This window comes from Ambystoma mexicanum, chromosome 9, assembly GCF_040938575.1.
Source record: "Ambystoma mexicanum isolate Mex_15411 chromosome 9, UKY_AmexF1_1, whole genome shotgun sequence".
In the NCBI taxonomy this organism is placed as follows: domain Eukaryota; kingdom Metazoa; phylum Chordata; class Amphibia; order Caudata; family Ambystomatidae; genus Ambystoma; species Ambystoma mexicanum.
Window position 1 is genome coordinate 267,581,240 of NC_090931.1, and position 20,344 is coordinate 267,601,583.

The 20,344-nt window shown below is 45.5% G+C and overlaps 1 protein-coding gene across 3 annotated transcripts in view; it reads right to left on the reverse strand.

Moving 5' to 3' along the window:
• The window catches only part of RABEP1 (rabaptin, RAB GTPase binding effector protein 1), a 1,480,178-nt gene that overhangs the window by 1,089,668 nt on the left and 370,166 nt on the right, over positions 1-20,344 (reverse strand). For all 3 annotated transcript variants that reach the window (XM_069614603.1, XM_069614604.1, XM_069614605.1), the window contains exons 5-6: positions 18,605-18,724; positions 7,320-7,455 (exon numbers count right to left, since the gene is read on the reverse strand). In XM_069614603.1, the coding sequence (XP_069470704.1) occupies positions 7,320-7,455; positions 18,605-18,724 (256 nt within the window). The remainder of the gene's footprint in view (positions 1-7,319; positions 7,456-18,604; positions 18,725-20,344) is intronic.

The window sequence follows — 20,344 nt, forward strand, 5'->3', positions numbered from 1 at the left end:
CCCATCCGTCCCAAGATGGCCGCCACGCTCTGAGGACCCACCTCTGAGCATTTCCCCTTTGTCTGCAGCCTGCATCTGGATTGGCTAGCTGCAGCTACAACTGCCAATTGAAATCGCCGGCTGTCGCCCGCCGGCCCAAAACCAAGGCACGGAAATAAGGCACTCCTGACTGAGCTGAGCAAGCCTGCCGCGCTCCAAGCTGCTCCAGGTCGCTTAGTCTGCTCGTCTCGTGTGCCCCTCTCATTGCCCTCTCCAGCGCATCCCTCACGTGCCTGCCAAGACCATCATCCGCCTCCTGCCTGAAAGCCCATCCCGCTGCTCCGTCATTGTAGATACTCAAGGTACTGTGTTCACCGCTCTCACCTGTGTGACCCCCTTTGCTTGGCCACCAACACGTGTCCAGAACCGCCATATGGCCATACCGACATGCCACCACCATCACTAAAGTCTTGGATACCGCCAAAATGCCATGGCATACATTAACTCTGTCAACCACTGAGCCACCTATATTCAACATGCTTAACTGTGATGTTTAACAATAATGCCATGCTGATTCGATTTAGCACTAACTTCGAAAATACGTTGTGCCCACACACACACTATCAGTGCACTATCTGCAGCATCCCCACTCCGCCTAAAAACGAATGATGCAACCTCCCCTCTCACCTCCTCAAGCGACATTAGCGCGCAGCGTTCTCCCTCTTGCTACCAAACACCGAACCGACTCCTGCCCAGCTGTCTAGCCTGCTCTCGCAGCAGCCACTTTAGAAGAGTCTGCATCCAGTACCTCGTCATTGCCTCTAAGCCCTAACCCTGTTCATTGCACTTCACGTAGTATCCTGACTGGCTCACAGCCCTAAGCCTGCACCTACAACTGCTTACTGACAACTATACTGATGCATATAATATTCTACCACTGCTTTGTAGCCTTAAGATTACCTACACCTGCCTATTAACACCCATACTGATCACCGCGCCCGATATTGTATGCAGTACCCGAACACTATCGTAATCCCAAGATTGCTTTTACATTTGTATATTGACAATTGCGCTTGATATTGCTTGCATTGCACTGTATTGTATTGTAATCCCATGACTGATTCAACACTTGCATATTGACAATTGTATCGACCATTGCGCCTGATATTGCATGCATTTTATTGTATTGTAATCCCGAGACTGCTTTTTACATTTGCATATTGACAATTAGATTGACCATTGCGTCTGATATTGCATGCAGCATCCTGACACTGTATTGCAGTCCAAGATTGTCTCACACCTGTATATTGACAACTGCATTGACCATTGCGCTTGCTATTGCATGTAGTACCTGTAGACACCACACTGCAGATCCAAGATTGTTTTTACACTCTCATATTGACAACTGTATTGACGACCACTGTGCCTAACCCTGCATGCAGTACCACGACATCGTAAATCCGTAAGCCCGTAGCTCCTGCAACCTTAGCCCCGCAGCACTAAGCCTGTCTCTGTTCCAGCACTCTGATTCCATGCCCCTAAGGACTCGGCATCCCATTAGCTGCAGCATCACCCCTGCAACAATAGCTATGCTAACCTGGACTATTGCCATTATGTTTCCCTTCTGCCTAGTACCCATTGACCTACCCTGCACAGGACCACACTTCATCTCCCACCCCAATGGTCTTAGCAAACCAGTATGTCCGAGACACCACCCCATCCCCTGTCCCACTCCATTTTTACCCAACACTGCACTATTCCAGCCTGCCCTCACTGAGCATCACCCCTTGGTAGACACATGCAATACCCATAAAACCATGCACGCCACCAGCCCTTGCACTCACACACTCAAGAACACCACCACCAGAAACCCCTATCCCAGTATAGGCACGTTCAGACTTGACCGCCTCCGATCCAGGACATACACAACCTTGACCACTCCCAACACAAGGCTAAGAAAAAGTAAAACCAAACCCACACCAGCCAATCACCTCATAAACCCATCAGCATCTCCCGACCAGCCCACTCTCCAATCCAACACCTCCTCACCCTGCACACTCAACAGAAAACCACACCAAGCGACCACCGAAATAATCAAAGGCGCACTCATCAACGCTAGATCTCTAGTCGCACACGCCCTAGACATAGCCAACATCATTTCTCTTAATGACTTAGACCTCATAGCTATTACAGAGACCTGGCTCCATGCAGCATCAGGCCCCGCCCTAGCACTAGCCATTCCCGATGTCTACACCATCTACCGCGCAGACAGACAAACTTCCAAAGGAGGCGGGGTAACCATTATTGCAAAAAGCTCCCTCAATATAAGACACTTACAAAACCAATCACTTCCATCTGCAGAAATACTCACTATTTCACTGACAAAGCAACCTACCTGCAAGTCCAAAAGTTCCTAGAGGACAACCATCTCCTCGGCCTGTGGCAATCTGGGTTCCGCCCCCGACATGGCACTGAAACGGCCCTCCTAGACCTAAAGAAGCAAATGGATGATCTCAGAGATGCAGGAAAACCTGCCCTCCTACTACTCCTTGACCTATCCGCAGCGTTCGATCTGGTTGACCACAACACCTTGTGTCACCACCTAGCCACCCAAGCCAACTTCTCCCCTAAAGCCTGCCAGTGGATCACTTCCTTTCTCCAAGAAAGGGCCATGAAAGTCTTTTCTGAAGTTGCCGCTGCCACCCCTAGCCTCCTCATCTGTGGTGTTCCTCAGGGATCCTGTATCGCACCCACACTCTACAACCTCTTCACTAGGCCCCTGTTCAGCATCCTGGACTCCCTTGGCATTTCATATACCAACTATGCGGATGATACGCAGGTACTCATCCCACTTACGGGCGACTACCTAGCAGACACCGACACCCTCACGTCCATCTACTCTACCATCCAATCCTGGATGGCGGAGAATTGGCTTTGCCTCAATAGCGAAAAGACCAAACTCCTCATTGGGTCACCCTTCACTCTCGGTAACCTCGGAGATCAGTACGCCTCCTTCACTATTGACAACATTCCAATTAAGGTCTCGAACCATGTTAAGCCACTCGGAGTCTACCTTGACTCCGACCTGTCGATGGATAGACTGGTCAATGCTATCGCTGCATCCTCAGCATACTATTCTAAAGTCCTCAACACAGCTAGGCCCTTCCTGGCCCGTCAAAGCTGCCTCACAATTGCCAGGGCAATCATTGGGTCAAGACTAGACTACTGCAATGCCCTTCTTGTGGGGACATCCAACAAAAACCTGGCCAAACTCCAGCTAGCCCAAAACAATGCACTAAGGGCAGCCACCAGCACCGCAAAAAGAAACCATATCTCCGAAGTCAGAAGGCAAGTACACTGGCTCCCTGTCAAAGAGAGAATTATCTTTAAAACTCTTGCCCTCACCCACAAATGCCTTCACGAACTTGCCCCTCCTCACCTGACTAACAGAATTACCAGGCACACCGCCACGAGACCTCTCAGATCCCTTTATGCCAACTCAATTGTTACGCCTACTACATGTAAAGTGCGCGCTGGGGCCTCCAGCTTTCCCACCCAAGCAGCCATGCACTGGAACGCTCTGTCACCTCACCTAAGACTCATTGAGTCCCACCTAGCCTTTCGTAAGGCAATCAAAACTAGACTTTTTGTCTAACTTGCCGAAATTGTATCATCTACTGCATATATGCCTGTCAATCTGTAACTAAGAGCCCTCCTGGCACCTTCCTGTAATCTTAAATCTGTGTATCCTCTGTAACAGCGCCTCGATGCCTTATGGGCTGCAAGTGCACTTAACAAATGCAAATAAATAAATACTATCAAACTATCCACATCCAACACAAGCACTATCACCACCCACCTCATCTACAGACCGCTGGGTCCCATATCCTCATTCAACGAAGACATAGCTCTCCTGCTTTCCAACAATACCAAACCCAACTCACGACTACTTATTCTTGGGGACTTCAACCTCAGACTCAATGACGAAAAGGATAACATAGCAAGTACCATCGCTAATACCATCTCAGAATTAGGTCTTACCCATCACATCTCTCAACCCACACACAACAAAGGCCGTCGATTGGCTAGCAGACCTCAAAGCAATACCACTATCCTCTCTAACACACCATGCGCCTAGACTGACCACCACCTCATCACATTCGCCAATAACAAAGATAAACAAAAATCTGCCTCCCTCCCTAACGCTCCACCCACACTCACCAGAAACAGCAAAAATATGACAGTTGACAAACGCCTCCCTCTACTCCAACCCATCATCAACCTCTCACCCACCATGACCAACCACACTGAATTAGTAGACCTCTATAACTCTACCATTCTGAAGGCCATAAATACTGTAGCATCACTCAAACTACGAAAAAGCCAAACCACACGCCCACCTCAACTCCTGGTTCACCCCCGAACTAAAAACTCTCCGTATAATCAAAAGACAAGCGGAAGTAGCGTGGAAACAGTCACCCTCAGCTAACAACAAAACTTCCTATTCCCTAGCCTCCAATACCTACAAGGCAGCAATTATCCAAACTAAAAAAAACATGTACAACGAGCGAATTTACAATGCCAAATCCAACACCAAAGAGCTCTTCAACATCCTAAGAGACCTCGAGTCCCCTTCTCCCATCCCTGACACATGCATCAAAGATATCTCCTGGTGCTCTAACATACAAGAAGCACTCCTTGGCAAAATTGCTATGTTACAAGCCAAAATCGAGTCAAAGAAAGAAAGTCTCACCCTCACAGAGAACCCGACCCCTCCCACTTTCACCTCACGAATGGACGATACCAACCTATTCCAATTCTTCACCATCACCACCAAAGAGGTCGAAGACATAATCAACTCTTTGAAACCCTCCAAATGTCAAGGTGACATCTGTCCCGCGCCAGTCATCAAGTAAGCGGCCAAACATCTCGCCCCCTTCATCACATCTTTCATAAACTCATCCTTCACCTCCAGTACAGTACCTGACAACCTAAAGGACTCTTGGGTTCTACCCCTTCTCAAGAAACCCACACTTGACCCTAGTGTCCCCACGAATTACAGACCCATTACCACTGTGCCCTTCCTCCTAAAAATCCTCGACAGAGCTGCCTACGTTCAGATCCAGAACCACCTAGAGAAAAACAATTTACTTGGTTTAAGACAGTCAGGCTTCCGCCCCAAGCACGGCACTGAGACAGCCTTGATCGACCTTAAAACACAAATGGATAATCTCAGAGACAACGGCAAACTAGCCCTTTTGCTCCTCCTCGACCTGTCGGCCACCTTCGACTTGGTAAACCACGACATCCTTTACAATCACCTAGCCTCAGCAGCTAATTTCTCCGACAAGGCCAATGCCTGGATTCAGTCTTTCCTGAACAACAGATCTATGAGGGTCTTCGCTCCCACAGCCTCTGCCGAACCAGCCCCCGTCACATGCGGCGTCCCGCAGGGTTCCTGTGTTTCCCCCACATTATACAATGTGTTTACTAAACCTCTTTTCGACATTTTGGACCGCTTGGGTGTCATCTACACGAACTACGCAGATGACACCCAAATACTCATCCCACTGACATGCGACTAGGCCACTGACAACTCAGTTCTCAACAACATCTACTCCATTATCCAAGAATGGATGGCTAAACACGGCCTTTGCCTCAACGACGACAAGACCGAACTTCTTCTCCTAGGCTCCCAATCCAGACTCAACAAACTCGACAAACTCTACCAGGCATTCACCATTGACGCAAACAACATCGCACTCTCCAACAATGTCAAAACTCTTGGGATTTACCTTGACTCCTCCCTTACATTGACAAGACAAATCAACGCCATCTCATCCGCCACAGTTTACACTTGTAAGCTCATCAACGCCAGTAGACCTTACCTCTCCACCACATTAGCCAGAGCACTAGTACTCTCCAAAGCAGATTACTGCAATGCCCTCTACCTGGGCACTAGCCAAAAGAACATCAACAAGCTGCAAGTTATTCAAAATAACGCTCTCAGAGCAGCTATGAACATACCCAAACACGAGCACATCTCTGACGCCAGACGTTCCTGCCACTGGCTATCCATACCTCAGAGGATCAAATATAAAACACTCTCCCTCACACACAAATGCCTATCCAACCAAGCACCTAGATACATATCAGACAACTTCACGCACCATACCACATCTCGCCCAACCAGATCAGCACAAACACACTGCCTAAACATCCCCAGATTTAAGCTCCAAAAAGCAGGAGGCACCAGCTTCCCTGTGCTCGCCGCTAAACTCTGGAACTCACTACCAGTCGATCTCAGAGCCGAACCATCCCATCACCGATTCAGACACACTGCAAAAAACTGGCTTTTGACCAAAGAAGTCTAAACTCCAACTTACCCGACTACTGCATTTACTGCCTGCATAAACTGTATTAGCCCAAAACGTGTAAATATGTATGATGTGTATATTATCTATAACTGTTTTTATCTACCTAAATGTATGATGTAACATATTGGCTACTATGTAACTGTACCAAGCGCCTGGATGCCCCTGGGCCAGGCGGCGCTATACAAATAATAAACTAAACTAAAGTAATATATAGCGGAAATACTACATCTCATGACCGGAATACCGCTGGTACTAGTTCCCCTCAAATACCTACTCGAAGACATAGGTAAAGTATCAAAGCGTAGACTGTTCTATGATTGCAAAAAAATGTATCTTGTTGAAATGGAAATCCAAGATGGCACCATCAAGTGCGGAATGGCTAAAGGAGCTTACATATGAGAATGAGAGGGAGAAGGGATACATTGCAACTGTTAATGCTACCAGTAGACCCAAAAATATATAGGACCCCCTACATGAATATCTAAGTGAAGCGCAGTCTGACAATGCATGAAAATTGATTGGCTTAATGGCCCGTAGAAGATCAATGTACCGAAAGTAATGAACCGTTATGTAACCTATTGTTATATGTATTGTGCGCGGGGTGCAACCTGCATCCAATCCGACTACCTATCTGCTTGAAAAATTAAGTAAAGCAAATTTTTTTTAAAAAATGCCAGTAGAGCAGTGGTGTATTTTAGGTACTTAGATTTTCCCTCTCCCACTATATAAGACCTGACCAAACTCCCAGCGTACTCACTGAAGTGATGTTTTGTTGCTCTCTTCACAGTTGAATATCCAACTTCATTATCTAAGATCTTTACATTTTAACCACAAGTGTTTAAATTGAAGCAACAGAATTCAAAGCATATTTCAAATTTTTTTTTGAATAAATAATACATCACTGGCCAAAAACACAAAATACACCAATGAATCAAAGCAAGAAGTTATTTGCTGGTTTCTAACCTTCATGTAGTTCTTTCCGCAATTTCTCTGCATCTTCTTGGAGAACAGATTTCTGAGTATTCAGAACAGCCACATACATTTCTAGATCAGTCCTGCTCGACTTTTCTGCTTCCAAATAGTGATTTAATTCTTTTACCTGAAAGGTATGCACACAAGCAAGAAACAATTACCTACTTTTAATTCATATTCTCCACAATGGGTATCTTAATTATATTCAGAAGCATTGAATATCTCTGAGAACAAGAGTTACATAGATCAAAATCTTTCATTAAAAAAAAAAAAAAAAAAATACGAGCCAGCTTTTAAAAAAATGTTTTCGCATTAAACAGCAATTACCTTCCAAAATCATATTGGTGCTAATTTAATTTGTTATGCATAACTGTTACCAGCATCTTACAAAATGGAAAAACAAGGCAGATAAGCAGTCACGTTCAAGTAAACAAAAGAACACTGCTCATTCAAGTTTCTTGCCTGTGCAGCCTCCCATCATGCATCACACTGGCAGTCGAAGAAAAGTTCTTCTATACACAATGGGTCAGAAGGATAAATTAGTCTTCTTTTTCGAGTCCCTTCCTGGAGCTGGTCTTTTTTTGGAAGGAGAAGAGCTGTTTTATAAATATAATGAAGATGCCCATGATGGAGAACTGAAACTGCAGCTATTCCGTGATCAAGGGATCTTTATCATCAGTCATAGATATGGAATAGAACAGCAAATGAATCCCCTACTCCCGGGAGGATGGTCAACCAGTAAAACCCTAGACAAACAAATTCCTCAAAGACACCTGATCCACTTGCGCTACATCATGAACAGTCTTCCATATGAGACCCAACACATTTCTAGGGTGAACACCAGTAACAACTTTCCTTGAGTGGATGGGCCTTCAACATGCTCAGAAGAGATTGGTTTGCTTCATGAAAACAATGCCTGGCGCTATCCATATGGCTATCGATAGACCACCCCATAGTTGACCAACAGTTTACGCTTTTTAGTCTTTTGCCCTTTCCACAACCAGAGGCAATCTTTTCATCTGCCTGCAGAGGTCAGGGGACCTACAAGAAGCATCCAGGTTCGATCTAGTGACTTCTCACGTGACCCCTGACAAAGTTACTTCCAGGTTACACTGTCCTTTGGGTGTCCTTTCACCCGGGTCTCCAGAGCAAAGGGAAGAAAGAGCAACGGGTTGCTGCTATTTCCTTTTCTATTTCCGGGGCGTCCCAGTAAGGGCAGAAGAGTGAAGGGTGAAAACCAGCCTTTGAACAGCCTCTCCTGCTCTTCGCCTATGAGCCTTTGCTTTGCTGTGTCCTGCTACTTGTCGAAGTACCCATTATTGCTTCTCCTTAGCTTCACCCACAGCATGCACTTTCAGGATCTCTTCATTTTCCTTCCAATTCTCCCTTCATTCTCCTCCGCTCAGAACCATCGCAATTCTCTTCCCATCCCCATCATCTCTTCTCGATCCACTACTCTATTCACAAAACCTATTCCAACCCTAACTTCCATTACACTTCCTCTTCTCGCATCTACCCGCAGTGCCTCTCGATTTTTCAGAATCAACGTCGCTATTCTTCTACATCTCATTCTCTTTCGATTGCTCTTTGGAAAACAGTCTGACTGCAAAAAAAACTCCTTTACCTCAGACTTCTTCCTTTCTCATTCTCCTTCTCTTGACCTCATTATCCTTCCTGAAACCTGGATCTCTGACTGCAACCATGCTGCCCTTCATGACCCTGCCTACAACCTTCACTCACTCTCCCCGCCCCACTAGCAGGGGTGGTGGTGCAGGACTGTTTTGATCCTCAAAATGTCCCATCTCCCCGGTCGCCCGCTAATTCTTGCTCATTTGAATACACTATTCGCACAATCACTGCCACTATGGCATACATATGATTTCTCTCTACAGGCTACCAGGTCATGTAGGTCAATTTTTCAATCACCTCTCCCAGCTAATTGACTCTCTCCCTTCCGATAACCACCTCATTGGTGATTTCAACCTCCCCTCTCTCTCTGCTGCATGATCCACTGTCTTTAACTCTCTTCTCCTTAACCACTCACTCATCTGTCACTCTCTGCCCACCCCTTCAAATGAAAACTCCCTTGATAGTATTCTCATCTCCTTTCAACTGTCCGCCTCTAATATCTCCACCGCTCCTTCTCCCTCTGAACGCTCTATCATCTGTGGCTCAATCTCCACCCCTGCTTCTTCCTCACTCTCTTCACCTTCTACAACTATTACTAGGAGCAGGCTTCCCTCCACCAAGCTCCCCGACTATCTCTCGGTCCTACACCACTCTCCTCACCTTTCCATCCACTGAAGAACTCTTCACTAACTTTAAAACTGCTCTTTGGCCACCTTTTCCTATAACACCACTCTCACCTAAATCCTCCCCTCCACTGCACTGGATTACACCTCTCATCTGCACTCTGAAAACGAGGAAAAAGCTCTGCACTTGGCAAAGGTCAAACACTCCTCTAAAACAATCCTCAAATCTCCAACTGTATCTCACTGCTTTTTAAAACGACTCCTCTACTCTTGACTCTGCCAAACGGGACTTCTCTCTCTCTTGCTCACTTTGTCTCAATCCGCCCACCATAGGCGCCCCAAAAAATCACAACTCAATTCTCTCCCCTCCCAAACCCATCTCCATATTCTCTACTCTTTCTGCAAATGATCTTGCACTCTACTTTTCTTCTAAAATGTCTACCATTCAAAATACTCTTGCTACTTACCATCAATCCCCTCCTCCAGCTCACTTTTCTCAACCACTTCTACTCTGCTCTCCCGCTACTATGTCTTCCTTTGCTCCCACCAACTCTGACAATCTTGCCCTGCTCCTCAAGGCTAACCCTTCCTGTGCCCCCACTGACCCCGCACATTGTAACAAACAGAGCTCCCAGGGTTGCTCCACATCGTGCTTCCCGCGTCAATTCCTTCCTTGACAATGCCACTTCTTCCACATCCTATAAGACATCTACTGGTATCTTTCTCCTTAAGAATCCTAGTCTACATCCTGTCATGCCAACTTTCGCCCTGTCTCTCTTCTTCTACAATATTCCAAAATTCTAGAGCAAGTAGTATTTAAATCGCCTCACCAAGTTCCTTGATAACCATCACCTCTGGGAACCTCTTCAATCTGGCTTCCAACCTCTGCATTCTTCCGAGACAGCTCTCCTCAACATCAGCAACTTCATCTATGCCGCTCGTAATGCTAACCTTTCATCTATTCTTATTCTTTGACATCTCTGCTGCCTTCAATACTGTTGACATTCTGACCTCTCTACATTATCTCTCCTTGGCATCAGAGATAAGGCCATCACTTGGTTTGCTTCATACCTTGCCCCCAGACACTTTCAGGTGTTCTGGAACAGCCTTATCTCCCCACTCACCCCACTTTACTGTTGGAGTTCCCCAAGGGTCTGTCGTTGGTGCACTGCTCTTCGTCTATACTTCCAAACTTTGGGCCATCATCGCCTCTTATGGCTTCTCCTATCAACTCTTTGCTGACGACACTCTGATCTTCTTCCCCCTTCACTCCTTATCTGACAAGCTGTTGTCAAAAATGTCAAACTGTCTCTCTGCCATCAAATATTGGATGGCGCCTTACTCACTCATGCTCAACTCCACTAAGACTGAAGTTCTCGAATTCCAAGCCAAACAGGCTACTTCTTACTCTCTTGCCCTCTTCTCGCCTGAATACCTTCCATACTCGGTTCATAACCTTCGTGTCATCTTCGACCCATAACAGAACTTCTCGCTCTTCATCTCCAAATCTGCCACTGCAGCCAAACTCAACCTCCTCAATATCAGAAAAATCTGTAATCTTCTTCCATTCAATACTGATAAACAGCTCATCTCCTCCTTGGTCCTTCCTAGATTAGACTACTGTGCCAGTCTCCTCTATTGCTTTCCCAACTATGCTTTTTCACTTGAGAACAAAGTCCTCAACTTCACGGTCTGCACATTTTTCAACCTTTTTCGCTTTTCCTAATTAGCTGGCTACCTATGAAACAAAGGACCAAGTATAAAAGTCTTGTCATCTTCAAAACTATCCATGGACTCGCCCCACGCTACCTATCAGCTCATCTCATTCCCTACCCTGTCCTTGCTCGTTACGCTCGTCAGCTCACCTCCTTTACACCACTCAAGTCCCCTGTGCTCCCTCTCTCGCGTACTCTGGAATGCTCTTCCTCTCTGTACTACTCCAGCTCTACCCGTATTTAAATCCAACCTCAAAGCCCTCCTACCTGAAGAACCGGTTTCCCAGGACTCTACGTTACTGCATTACCCTGTTTTTCCTCTCTCCATACTTTACAAAGAACCCTACAGCACTTTTCAGTCACCCCTTCATCCTAAATTTAGCACTCTCTCCACCATCTCGTTCCTAAGTCATTCTGTCCTGTGACCTCCTTCCCAGGTTTATGTTTCCACCTTCCCCTGCAACATCTGGTCTTCATGTCACATTATCTCACCCCATTGTAAAGGACGCATGTCCTCAGCTCGGTTTTCAATGTTAAACTTTGTAAGCGTTTGCATACAAAAATGCATTGCTTTCCCAGTATTTTTGAAAAATAAATAAAATATTTTAAGACCTTTGCATCAAATGTTTGAAAAGCAGTCTATGCCAGGGTAGAAGAATTCGGAAAGAAGGGGCCAAAGATGAAAATCTGACACAACCTTTGTTAAGAAGGAAGGATGCATTCTCAGGCCTACCTTATTACTGTGAAAACCATGTGAGGTTTGTCAACACATACAAAATGCATCTTGCTAACCTTTCTAGCTGACATAATGGGCACAGAAAAGGCAACTTTATAGAACAAATGCTGTAGATTCACTTAGTACACATTGTCAAAGGGGATGGTAGGGGGGCATTGATTTAGTTAGCACAACATTAAGCTCCCATGGAGGAAAGTTTAATCACTGGGGTATAGATCTTTTTAAGCACTAAAAAGTGAAAGCCTACATTACTGGAATTATGAGAAATTAGAGTGCGATAACTGTCCAATTAATTTGAATGCAGATTTAGCCCAATAAAGAAGATAAAGCAGTAATTTTCTTCTCTACGTGTCAAATTCCAGCTACGCTGGGCCATGGAGTTAAGTTCAGAGATGGCAGGCCGTGGTGTGACATGCTACAATTCAAAATAAGACCTTGTCTGCACAGCAGTCTGATGTTGATCAAGTGACAGATTAATACCAGCACTGGGGAGGCTATACCCTCGCCATCAAGATCACTGCTGCTCTGGATTCTTTGAACTTCCGGATCAATAATACGACTAATTTGTCAAAAGGTCATTCCCATGGAGCTTGGTTCTGGCTGGGCATCCAATACCATTTCTGGCATGCCCCACATGCAGAAGTGGTCTCATTGAATGTAGTCATTAAAAACACACTCATAATCTCCAAAATGAAAGACTGCCTTAAGAAGTCAGCTTAGATGCAACAAGTTGCTTACCTGTAACTATTGTTATGCAGCATGGGTCTGGCATGGATTCACATGCTCATGAATATTCCCAGTCAGGCCGGGAATCCTCAGTAAAAGAAAAACAGTTTCACTTTTGTTTACAAACTGTCTTTCTTCTATAAACCTATCACCGAGCCAGTCATTGGCTGGAGTCATACTGCTCCCAGCCAACGACTGCCCTCTCCCTAAGCCCCTCCTCTGGCAGCCGTCTTCAGATTTGGAAAGCACGTAAGGTGGCAGTATGACCAAGAAGAGCCGCAGGGGGGCAGGAGGGAGGGTTTACATGTGAATTAATGCCAGACCCATGCTGGAGAACAAAAGTTATAGTTAAGTAACTTGTTCCTTCTCCAGCATAGGTTCTGCATGGATTCACATGCTCATGAATAAGGAATAAATAGCAGTACAACATTACACAACCACAGGAGGAGGCAAGGCTCAACAGAAGCAATTACTCTTACCTCTGGAACAGGCTCACCTCAAGCGAACAGGTTGCATAGCAAAGCGTGGCCGACTCTCGACTACGCCCCAGATTCCCTGTCGACGCAGTAGAATCTCGTGAAGGTGGTCGTAGACCTCCACGTAGCAGCCCTGCAGATGTCCAGCAGGGGTACAACAGACAAGAACGCTGTCGTTGCAGCGATCGCTCTGGTGGAGTGGGCTCTCGGACGGCGGGGCAGCAGTCGGTTTACCAACCGATGACAGTGCGTGATACAGCCGGACAGCCACCTTGAAATAGGAGGCCTTCCAATGGTTCACAGGACCAAAGTTCACGAACAGTTGAGAAGTCTTTCGAAAAAGTTTGCGCGTGCCACATAGAACTTTAGAGCACGAGCAACGTTCAGCGAGTGCAATGCCCTTTCAGCTGGTGACAAAGGCTTTGGAAAAAACACAGGTAACACCAAAGGCTCGTTGAGGTGGAATTCCGACTGAACCTTCGGCATGAAGGAGGGGTGCATCCGCAGCAGCACCCTTGATTCGCAGAAAGTTGCAGGATAGGGCCTGGATCTCACCCAACCTCCTGGTGGAGGTGATGGACACTAGAAAAGCTGCTTTCCACGAGAGGGGCCTGATGCAAAGGCTCGAAGGCCGCCCCCCGCCCATGAGCCTCCTCCGCATCACATCGAGTTCCCACGCCAGGGCAGGAGCCTTCACCGGCGGGAAAGATTGAAACAGTCCTTTGAAGAACTCCTTGACGAGACGGAGGACCAAAGAAGATCTTCATGGAGACCTGGTGTAGCAGGAAATACCCGCCAGATGCACCTTGAAAAAGGCGTGCGCCAGTCCCCCCTTGGCCAAGGACAACAAGTATGGAAGAATCTGCAGGGCTGTGACCCTCAGAGGGGTGATCTTCTGCAACCAGCACCACGTAGTGAAACGCTTCTACTTGTGACCGTAGCATTTAGAATCGACCAGGCTCTTTCCTTGGCGAGGACCTCTCTGCAGTCCGCTGGCAACTTGTATCCTTCAAACTCTAGGGCTGCAGGAGCCAAGCCCTCAGTTTCAGTGATGCTGGATTGTGATGCAGGATGGCACCTCTTTCCCTGGTGAGCAGATATGTGACCACCGGCAGCTTCACCGGAGGCAACACTGACAGGCTGAGACGGTCCGGGTACCAAATCTGCCTCGGCCATGCCAGGGCATTGAGTATCATCCTGCATCAGCACTGTTTGAGATGATTGCTGACTCGCAGCCGGTGAGGCAACGGAGGGAACGCATACAGAAACGGGCCTTCCTACTAGAAGGAGAATGCGTCCCCCATGCTCCCCGGTTGGTGGAATCTGCTAGCAAACGTCTGACATTTGGAGTTCGCCACCATCGCACACAGATCGATCTGGGGCCTGCCCCACTTGATGAAGATGTGGTCCACCTGTTCCTGCCGAAGTTCACACTCTCGGCAGGAGCGCAACTCCCTACTGAGGGAGTCGGCAATGGTGTTCTTGATTCCCGCCAGGTGAAAGGGGACGAGGAACATCTCATGCCCGACGGCCCAGTGCCACAAGTCCTGCGCCTCTTTGTAGAGCGCTGGGGATCTATTGCCCCCCTGCTTCCTGATGTAGAACATCGTGGTGGTGTTGTCTATGAAGATCCTCACCACCTTGCCCTTCAGAGACGAAGGAATTACTTTAGGGCCCAGAACACTGCCCGTAGCTCCAGGAAATTGATGCGATAAACCTTCTCCTCCGCCTGCCACAGGCCTCTGGCCTGCAGACGTCAGTGTGGGCTCCCCAGCCTTCCAGGGAAGCATCCGCGGCGACCCTCTCCTGGTACGGGGGCTGTGGAACCCTGTGCTCAGGGAGACAGAGTGAACATCCACCACTGCATCGCCCGACAGAACTCCTCGTCGAGCAGGATCTTGTCCGTGAAGCTTCCAGACACCTGAATCCAACGAACGCCCAGAAACTCCTGAAGAGGTCGCATCCGCAATCTGCAGTGCTGGATAAGGTAGCTGCAACACAACATCAGGCCGAGAAGATACTTAATGGTCTGCATCGTGACAGTCTTTAGTGACAACAGCTGTTGCACTTTTCCAAGAATGGCTGCTACCCTCTCCTCCGAGAGCGACGCTAGGCAGGAGACTATCGAGTCTGGCTCCTAGAAACAGCCCGTTCTGCGTTTGGGTCAAGCAGGACTTCAGATAATTGATGGAGAATCTCAGATCCGTCAGCAGCTGGACAGTTGTCTGTGTGTTTGACGGCCAACTCTTGTGAACTGGCCTGAATGAGCCAGTCGTCACGACTTGCATTTCTTAAAACCCGACCTCGGGGTCGTGGTCGGCGTCGATGACGAGGACATTATTTCTTCTCGTAATATTATATTTCCTGACAGAACTCGAGGCGCGCCGAATGTCCGAAGTAACGTACTGCGGAAAAACGGAACTGGTGCCAACGGGCGCCGCGCGTGCTATTTATACACCCGATGACGTCACCCTCGACGGAGGCCCTCGAGGGACTATCGACTCGACCACATCGACGCACGGCGCCCTCTGCCAAAAACATTTCCAAAGAGCAGCAAAGCTGGATGGAATACATCTAAGATGCGGAATACGTTGGAGGACACAATCCACTTGAAAGGGACAGTTTTAGTACAGCCTTTGAAGTGGGTGAGGGAGGACTGCAGGGGCATGGCACGTTAGAGATGCATTGTTCTTTTCTTTACGATGATAGCCAGTATGACTGATTTTCCTTTTTGTAAGAGCCTGCAAACGCTGTGCATAAAGGTTTAAACAGCACTTCAGGTGTTTTGGAAGGTTAATTGCATTTTATTGTCCAGATCTTAAACAATATCCTTCCTCAATACCTAATCCTAAAACAATAGCTTAACTTTTCAATTTCCATTTGAAAGACTTTTCCTGTGAATTCTCGCACTTGCCTTTTTATTAAAAAAAAGCAAAGCATATACTCTGTTGCATGTAAACTTGGCAAGCATTTTGCATTAATTTCCACCGTCAAAGACTAAAAAGTCACATGATTAGCACCATACACCTAGTATTTAAGATCATGGAAAGGAGACGTATTACAGCATAAACATAGACAGCATCCCTTGAAGAAGATACTTAATTCAACAATGCTGCCTTGATTTGTGTCAAGGGGTGGTATAGATCATGGGTGCTGGTAACATGAGGCACTTTCAAGAAAAGGAGTAAAGGCTGCAACAAGCTTCAGTTTCATGACCACATCAAAGACCTTATATTGGTTGCATTTCAAGACTGTAAGCTGCTCAAGGGAATTCACAGTTGCAAACAAGAATACAACTTTTCAGCCTTATCAGCCTGGAAAAGGGCCTATGTCAGACACCCTTAAAGTATTTGCAATTGACACAGCCAGATCCAAACTATTTAGACTTTGTTCCTTTCACTATAGCCCCCCCACTCCTTTGAAGGACAATTCAATACATTTAAAACTCAAAAAGTAATTCCTGGGCGCTCTCCCATTTGGCCATTCTTCCTGTCTCTGCATAATTTTATCTCCAGATGCCCAAGCCTATCCTGGGTTCCCAGGCAACAACAGAACGGTGAATGCTAAATTCTATTTGGATTCTGCCACTTGCACAATAAACAACTCCTGGCTTGTTTTTTACAATGCTGTAATGCCTGCTTACATCTTCCCCAATGGCCTCTACCGTACGTCATGTATGCTGAAGAAATATTGTTGGGAAAATAGTGCTTTACAAGACAACATTAAAATAAGACAACCTGCTCAATGTCTTTATATGCAACACTGAAGAAGAGCTGTAGGGCATTATTCATTTTATAAATTGTATTAAGATCTGCATGAGTTTTGAGACACTAAATGGCCTGGAGAAAAACCAAAGCATGCATTAAGAAAAATAAGTCAAACCGGGTTTGGACAGGTGGCATTTTAGATTCAATACTGCAAGGGGCACAGTCATGCCCTTGGCGGGGGTGCAGGGGATTGCACGAGAGTGCATTGTAAGAGAGGGCTATTGGAAACAAAGTTCAAATATGAGCTCAAATATGCCCGGGATTTGACAACAGTTTCATAAATAAATTCCTTCTGGAGGCCATAATAGCAGCCTTGCAGTGGCTACTGGAAAAGGGATAAATAGCCAAAATATTTTTTTTTAAAACATGAAATGAAAGAAAACATTAATTACTATAATGTTACAGCGGGCATGAACACAGTTATAGTATGGAATAGCTCTGTATTAGAAAGTACTGGGGCCCTGGAACAGCAAAAAAACTAGCCTCATTATGTGCAGTAAATAAGTAAAGCAGGGATCGAAATTGGGATTTGTTGACCTGGGGCAAAACGCAGCGCCTGGGTATCCAGCATAACCAGTTAGGTGGGGCTACCTGTGGGGAACCAGGACCTAGTACAGACTGCTCAGCGAATGCAACTTTGCGCAAGATGCAAACTCTCACTTTTTGTCCATTTCATGTTATCCAATATGCTCTAAATGCCCTGTGTGTTTTTTTTATCGTTCTTTATATAAACCCCCAAACATACATAATTAATAAGGTATGCAGTGATGTTATCGAATTATAAAACAAAGAATCCATTTTGAATTAACCGAAAACATTGAAGAAAAAAATAATTTTGGAAAACTATATATATGTGGTTGGGAATGGGGAGTAGTGGTATTAGGGGTGGGTGAAAAGTAGTACAAAGAAAAAAGGGGGAGTGTGGGGGACCCCCCAAAAACAACGACAAATAGCTATGTTTTTTTTAGATGTTTTTTATTCGTTCAAAATTGATTCTTTGTTTGATAATTCGATAAAATCACATGTAACCAGTTAATATCACATAGCTAGGTTTGTATGGCTCCACTTGCCACAGGAGTCAAAAGTAGCTCCGTAGCTGTGGGTTACAAGCTAACCAGGCTCCCATTGGTTACACCCAGGAGTTAAATAGCTCCCAGCTCCTGGCAATTATGAACTGTGCAAAGGATTTGGCTCAGCCTGGTCTTTGATCGCCTTCACAAAAGTCTCATGGAGTGTAGTTGAGAGGAGGGTTCCAGAAGCAATGTCACTGCATTCCTACAATTGACACTGAAAAGTTTAAGGCTAGTTAAAACATTATTGTACAGCCTTACTGTAAAATGAGAGAAAAAAAGGTGGCTGAGTTGGAAAAAACATTGAAGCGGCCACTATTGCAATCGATGAAAACAAATTTAAAAACTGTGGAAGAGATTGTGTATTATAAACTGAACGAAGACAATACATTACATTTTAAAAAAAACATTCTGAGAAGTCTGCAAATACGGGTTTTAATTAAATTAATAATGGACTAATTAACTGTTTAGATATGCTCCTTGAAAAAAATAAAAGACAGTTATCAAGCAAGAGCTGTTAGTAATTTGCACAACCTTTGATGCCTCAAGATCTTTTATCCGTTCTTCAGCACCACTCAGCTTCTCTTTCAAAGTCAAAATCTCCTTTTCCAATGGCATTACAACAGAACGCAGCTTCTCAGCATCCTCTTGTGCCTAGGCAAAATATTGTAAATAGATTTAGCTGAATGGTGCCCGTTTTTGTGAACTTGCGCATTTTTGTGAATCCATAGTACACACATCCAGGCTAATTATAATAAACAGTTATCCTTGTAAAGTAGTTGAACCAACGTGTTACAGAATCTGGGACACAAAATATCTACATCTGCTTATATGTGAAGGACAAATTACATCGGCAATCCTTCAGAAATCTCAGGATGTAATTAAATGGTTTAAAATTTGACAGTATGCTGAATAACTTGTATATGACCACACCATTAAAACAGGCATATAAAATACCCAGTGCCAAGTATAGACCATGATTCCAATAGTCATTTATCTTTCAAAGCATTCGCATTGCCTGTTTTAGAACACAAAGTAAAACTGTTTATTTTAAAGATTGTGTACATTTTCGGAATCTGTAAGAACAAGTGTCTTACCTTTAGTAATTCTCGTTCTGATGGACACGATATTCAACCTGCAGATTCCTTGTCTTCAAAAATCGCTCCGTGCACAGATTGTATATGGACACCAGAGTGCAACATAGCGATTCCAGGCCAGCTGCATCAGGGCTTAATGAAGTGACCTATCACTGGAATTAATGTCCGAAGGTATATATGTTAAGTCACAAATACCCCATTTCCTAATTTCCACACAGTTCCATGGCTCCGCAAAGGAGAACTAAAATGTGCATGTAGTATGTGGCATGAGGGACGGTTAATGAGTAATCTATTTGAGGAATAATGTATCCATCAGTAAGAACATTAATGAAAGTAACTTGTTCTTTTATTGGATATCTTCCTCCAACAGATTCCATTTTTTTTTAGAACATCTCCAAAAGCAGCAACATAACATTATGCAAATAACGATTACGAGGCACCAATACCCTAACATAAACTGCTAAAGAGGTGATCAACCAAACAAAGCATCCGCCCCTATAAAAGCATCTACGAAGTGCTTGGAAAAAGCATATAAGGGAGAACATGTGGTCTTGTATATGGTCAAACCAGGCACACCCACCCCTCTACAGCATCATGGTGGCAGTCTGGCCCCTGATAGAATGAGCTGTTGCCTTAAGAGGCATGGTTCGTCAGGTCATAGTCCACGTGATAATCCTACTGGGGATAGTTTGCCTGAAAGCAGCCTTCCTTTCATGTGGTCCAGCAACCCTGATGAAAAAAAGCAAGTCACCCACTAGGTACTCCTTGTATCTGGAGCCATAAAAGCAAAGTGCTCTCTTAGAATAAAGGAGAAGAAAACTCCTGCACATTGAAAGGAAAGAAGACCAGAAGGAGAATCATTGTTGCAAGATGGAATTCAGACACCACTTTGAAGCAAAAAAGACAATCTCACTCCAAGAGTCATCTCCCAGAATATATCAGAAAAGCAGGCACTCCACATTAAGATTTCAGCTCACTCAGCCGGTGTGTATATGTGCTAGCCATGAGGAATAACAAAGTTACTCACTGTAGTGACTATCTTACTCCTAGTCCCCTTTCCTCCATACTTTTGGGAATTCCGTCCAGTGGGACGGGACCGGAGCACTTTTGTAAAAAATCATCAAATTGAAAAATGTGTCCTTCTCTATTTATGCGAGGTATTGCACACAGCCTTAAC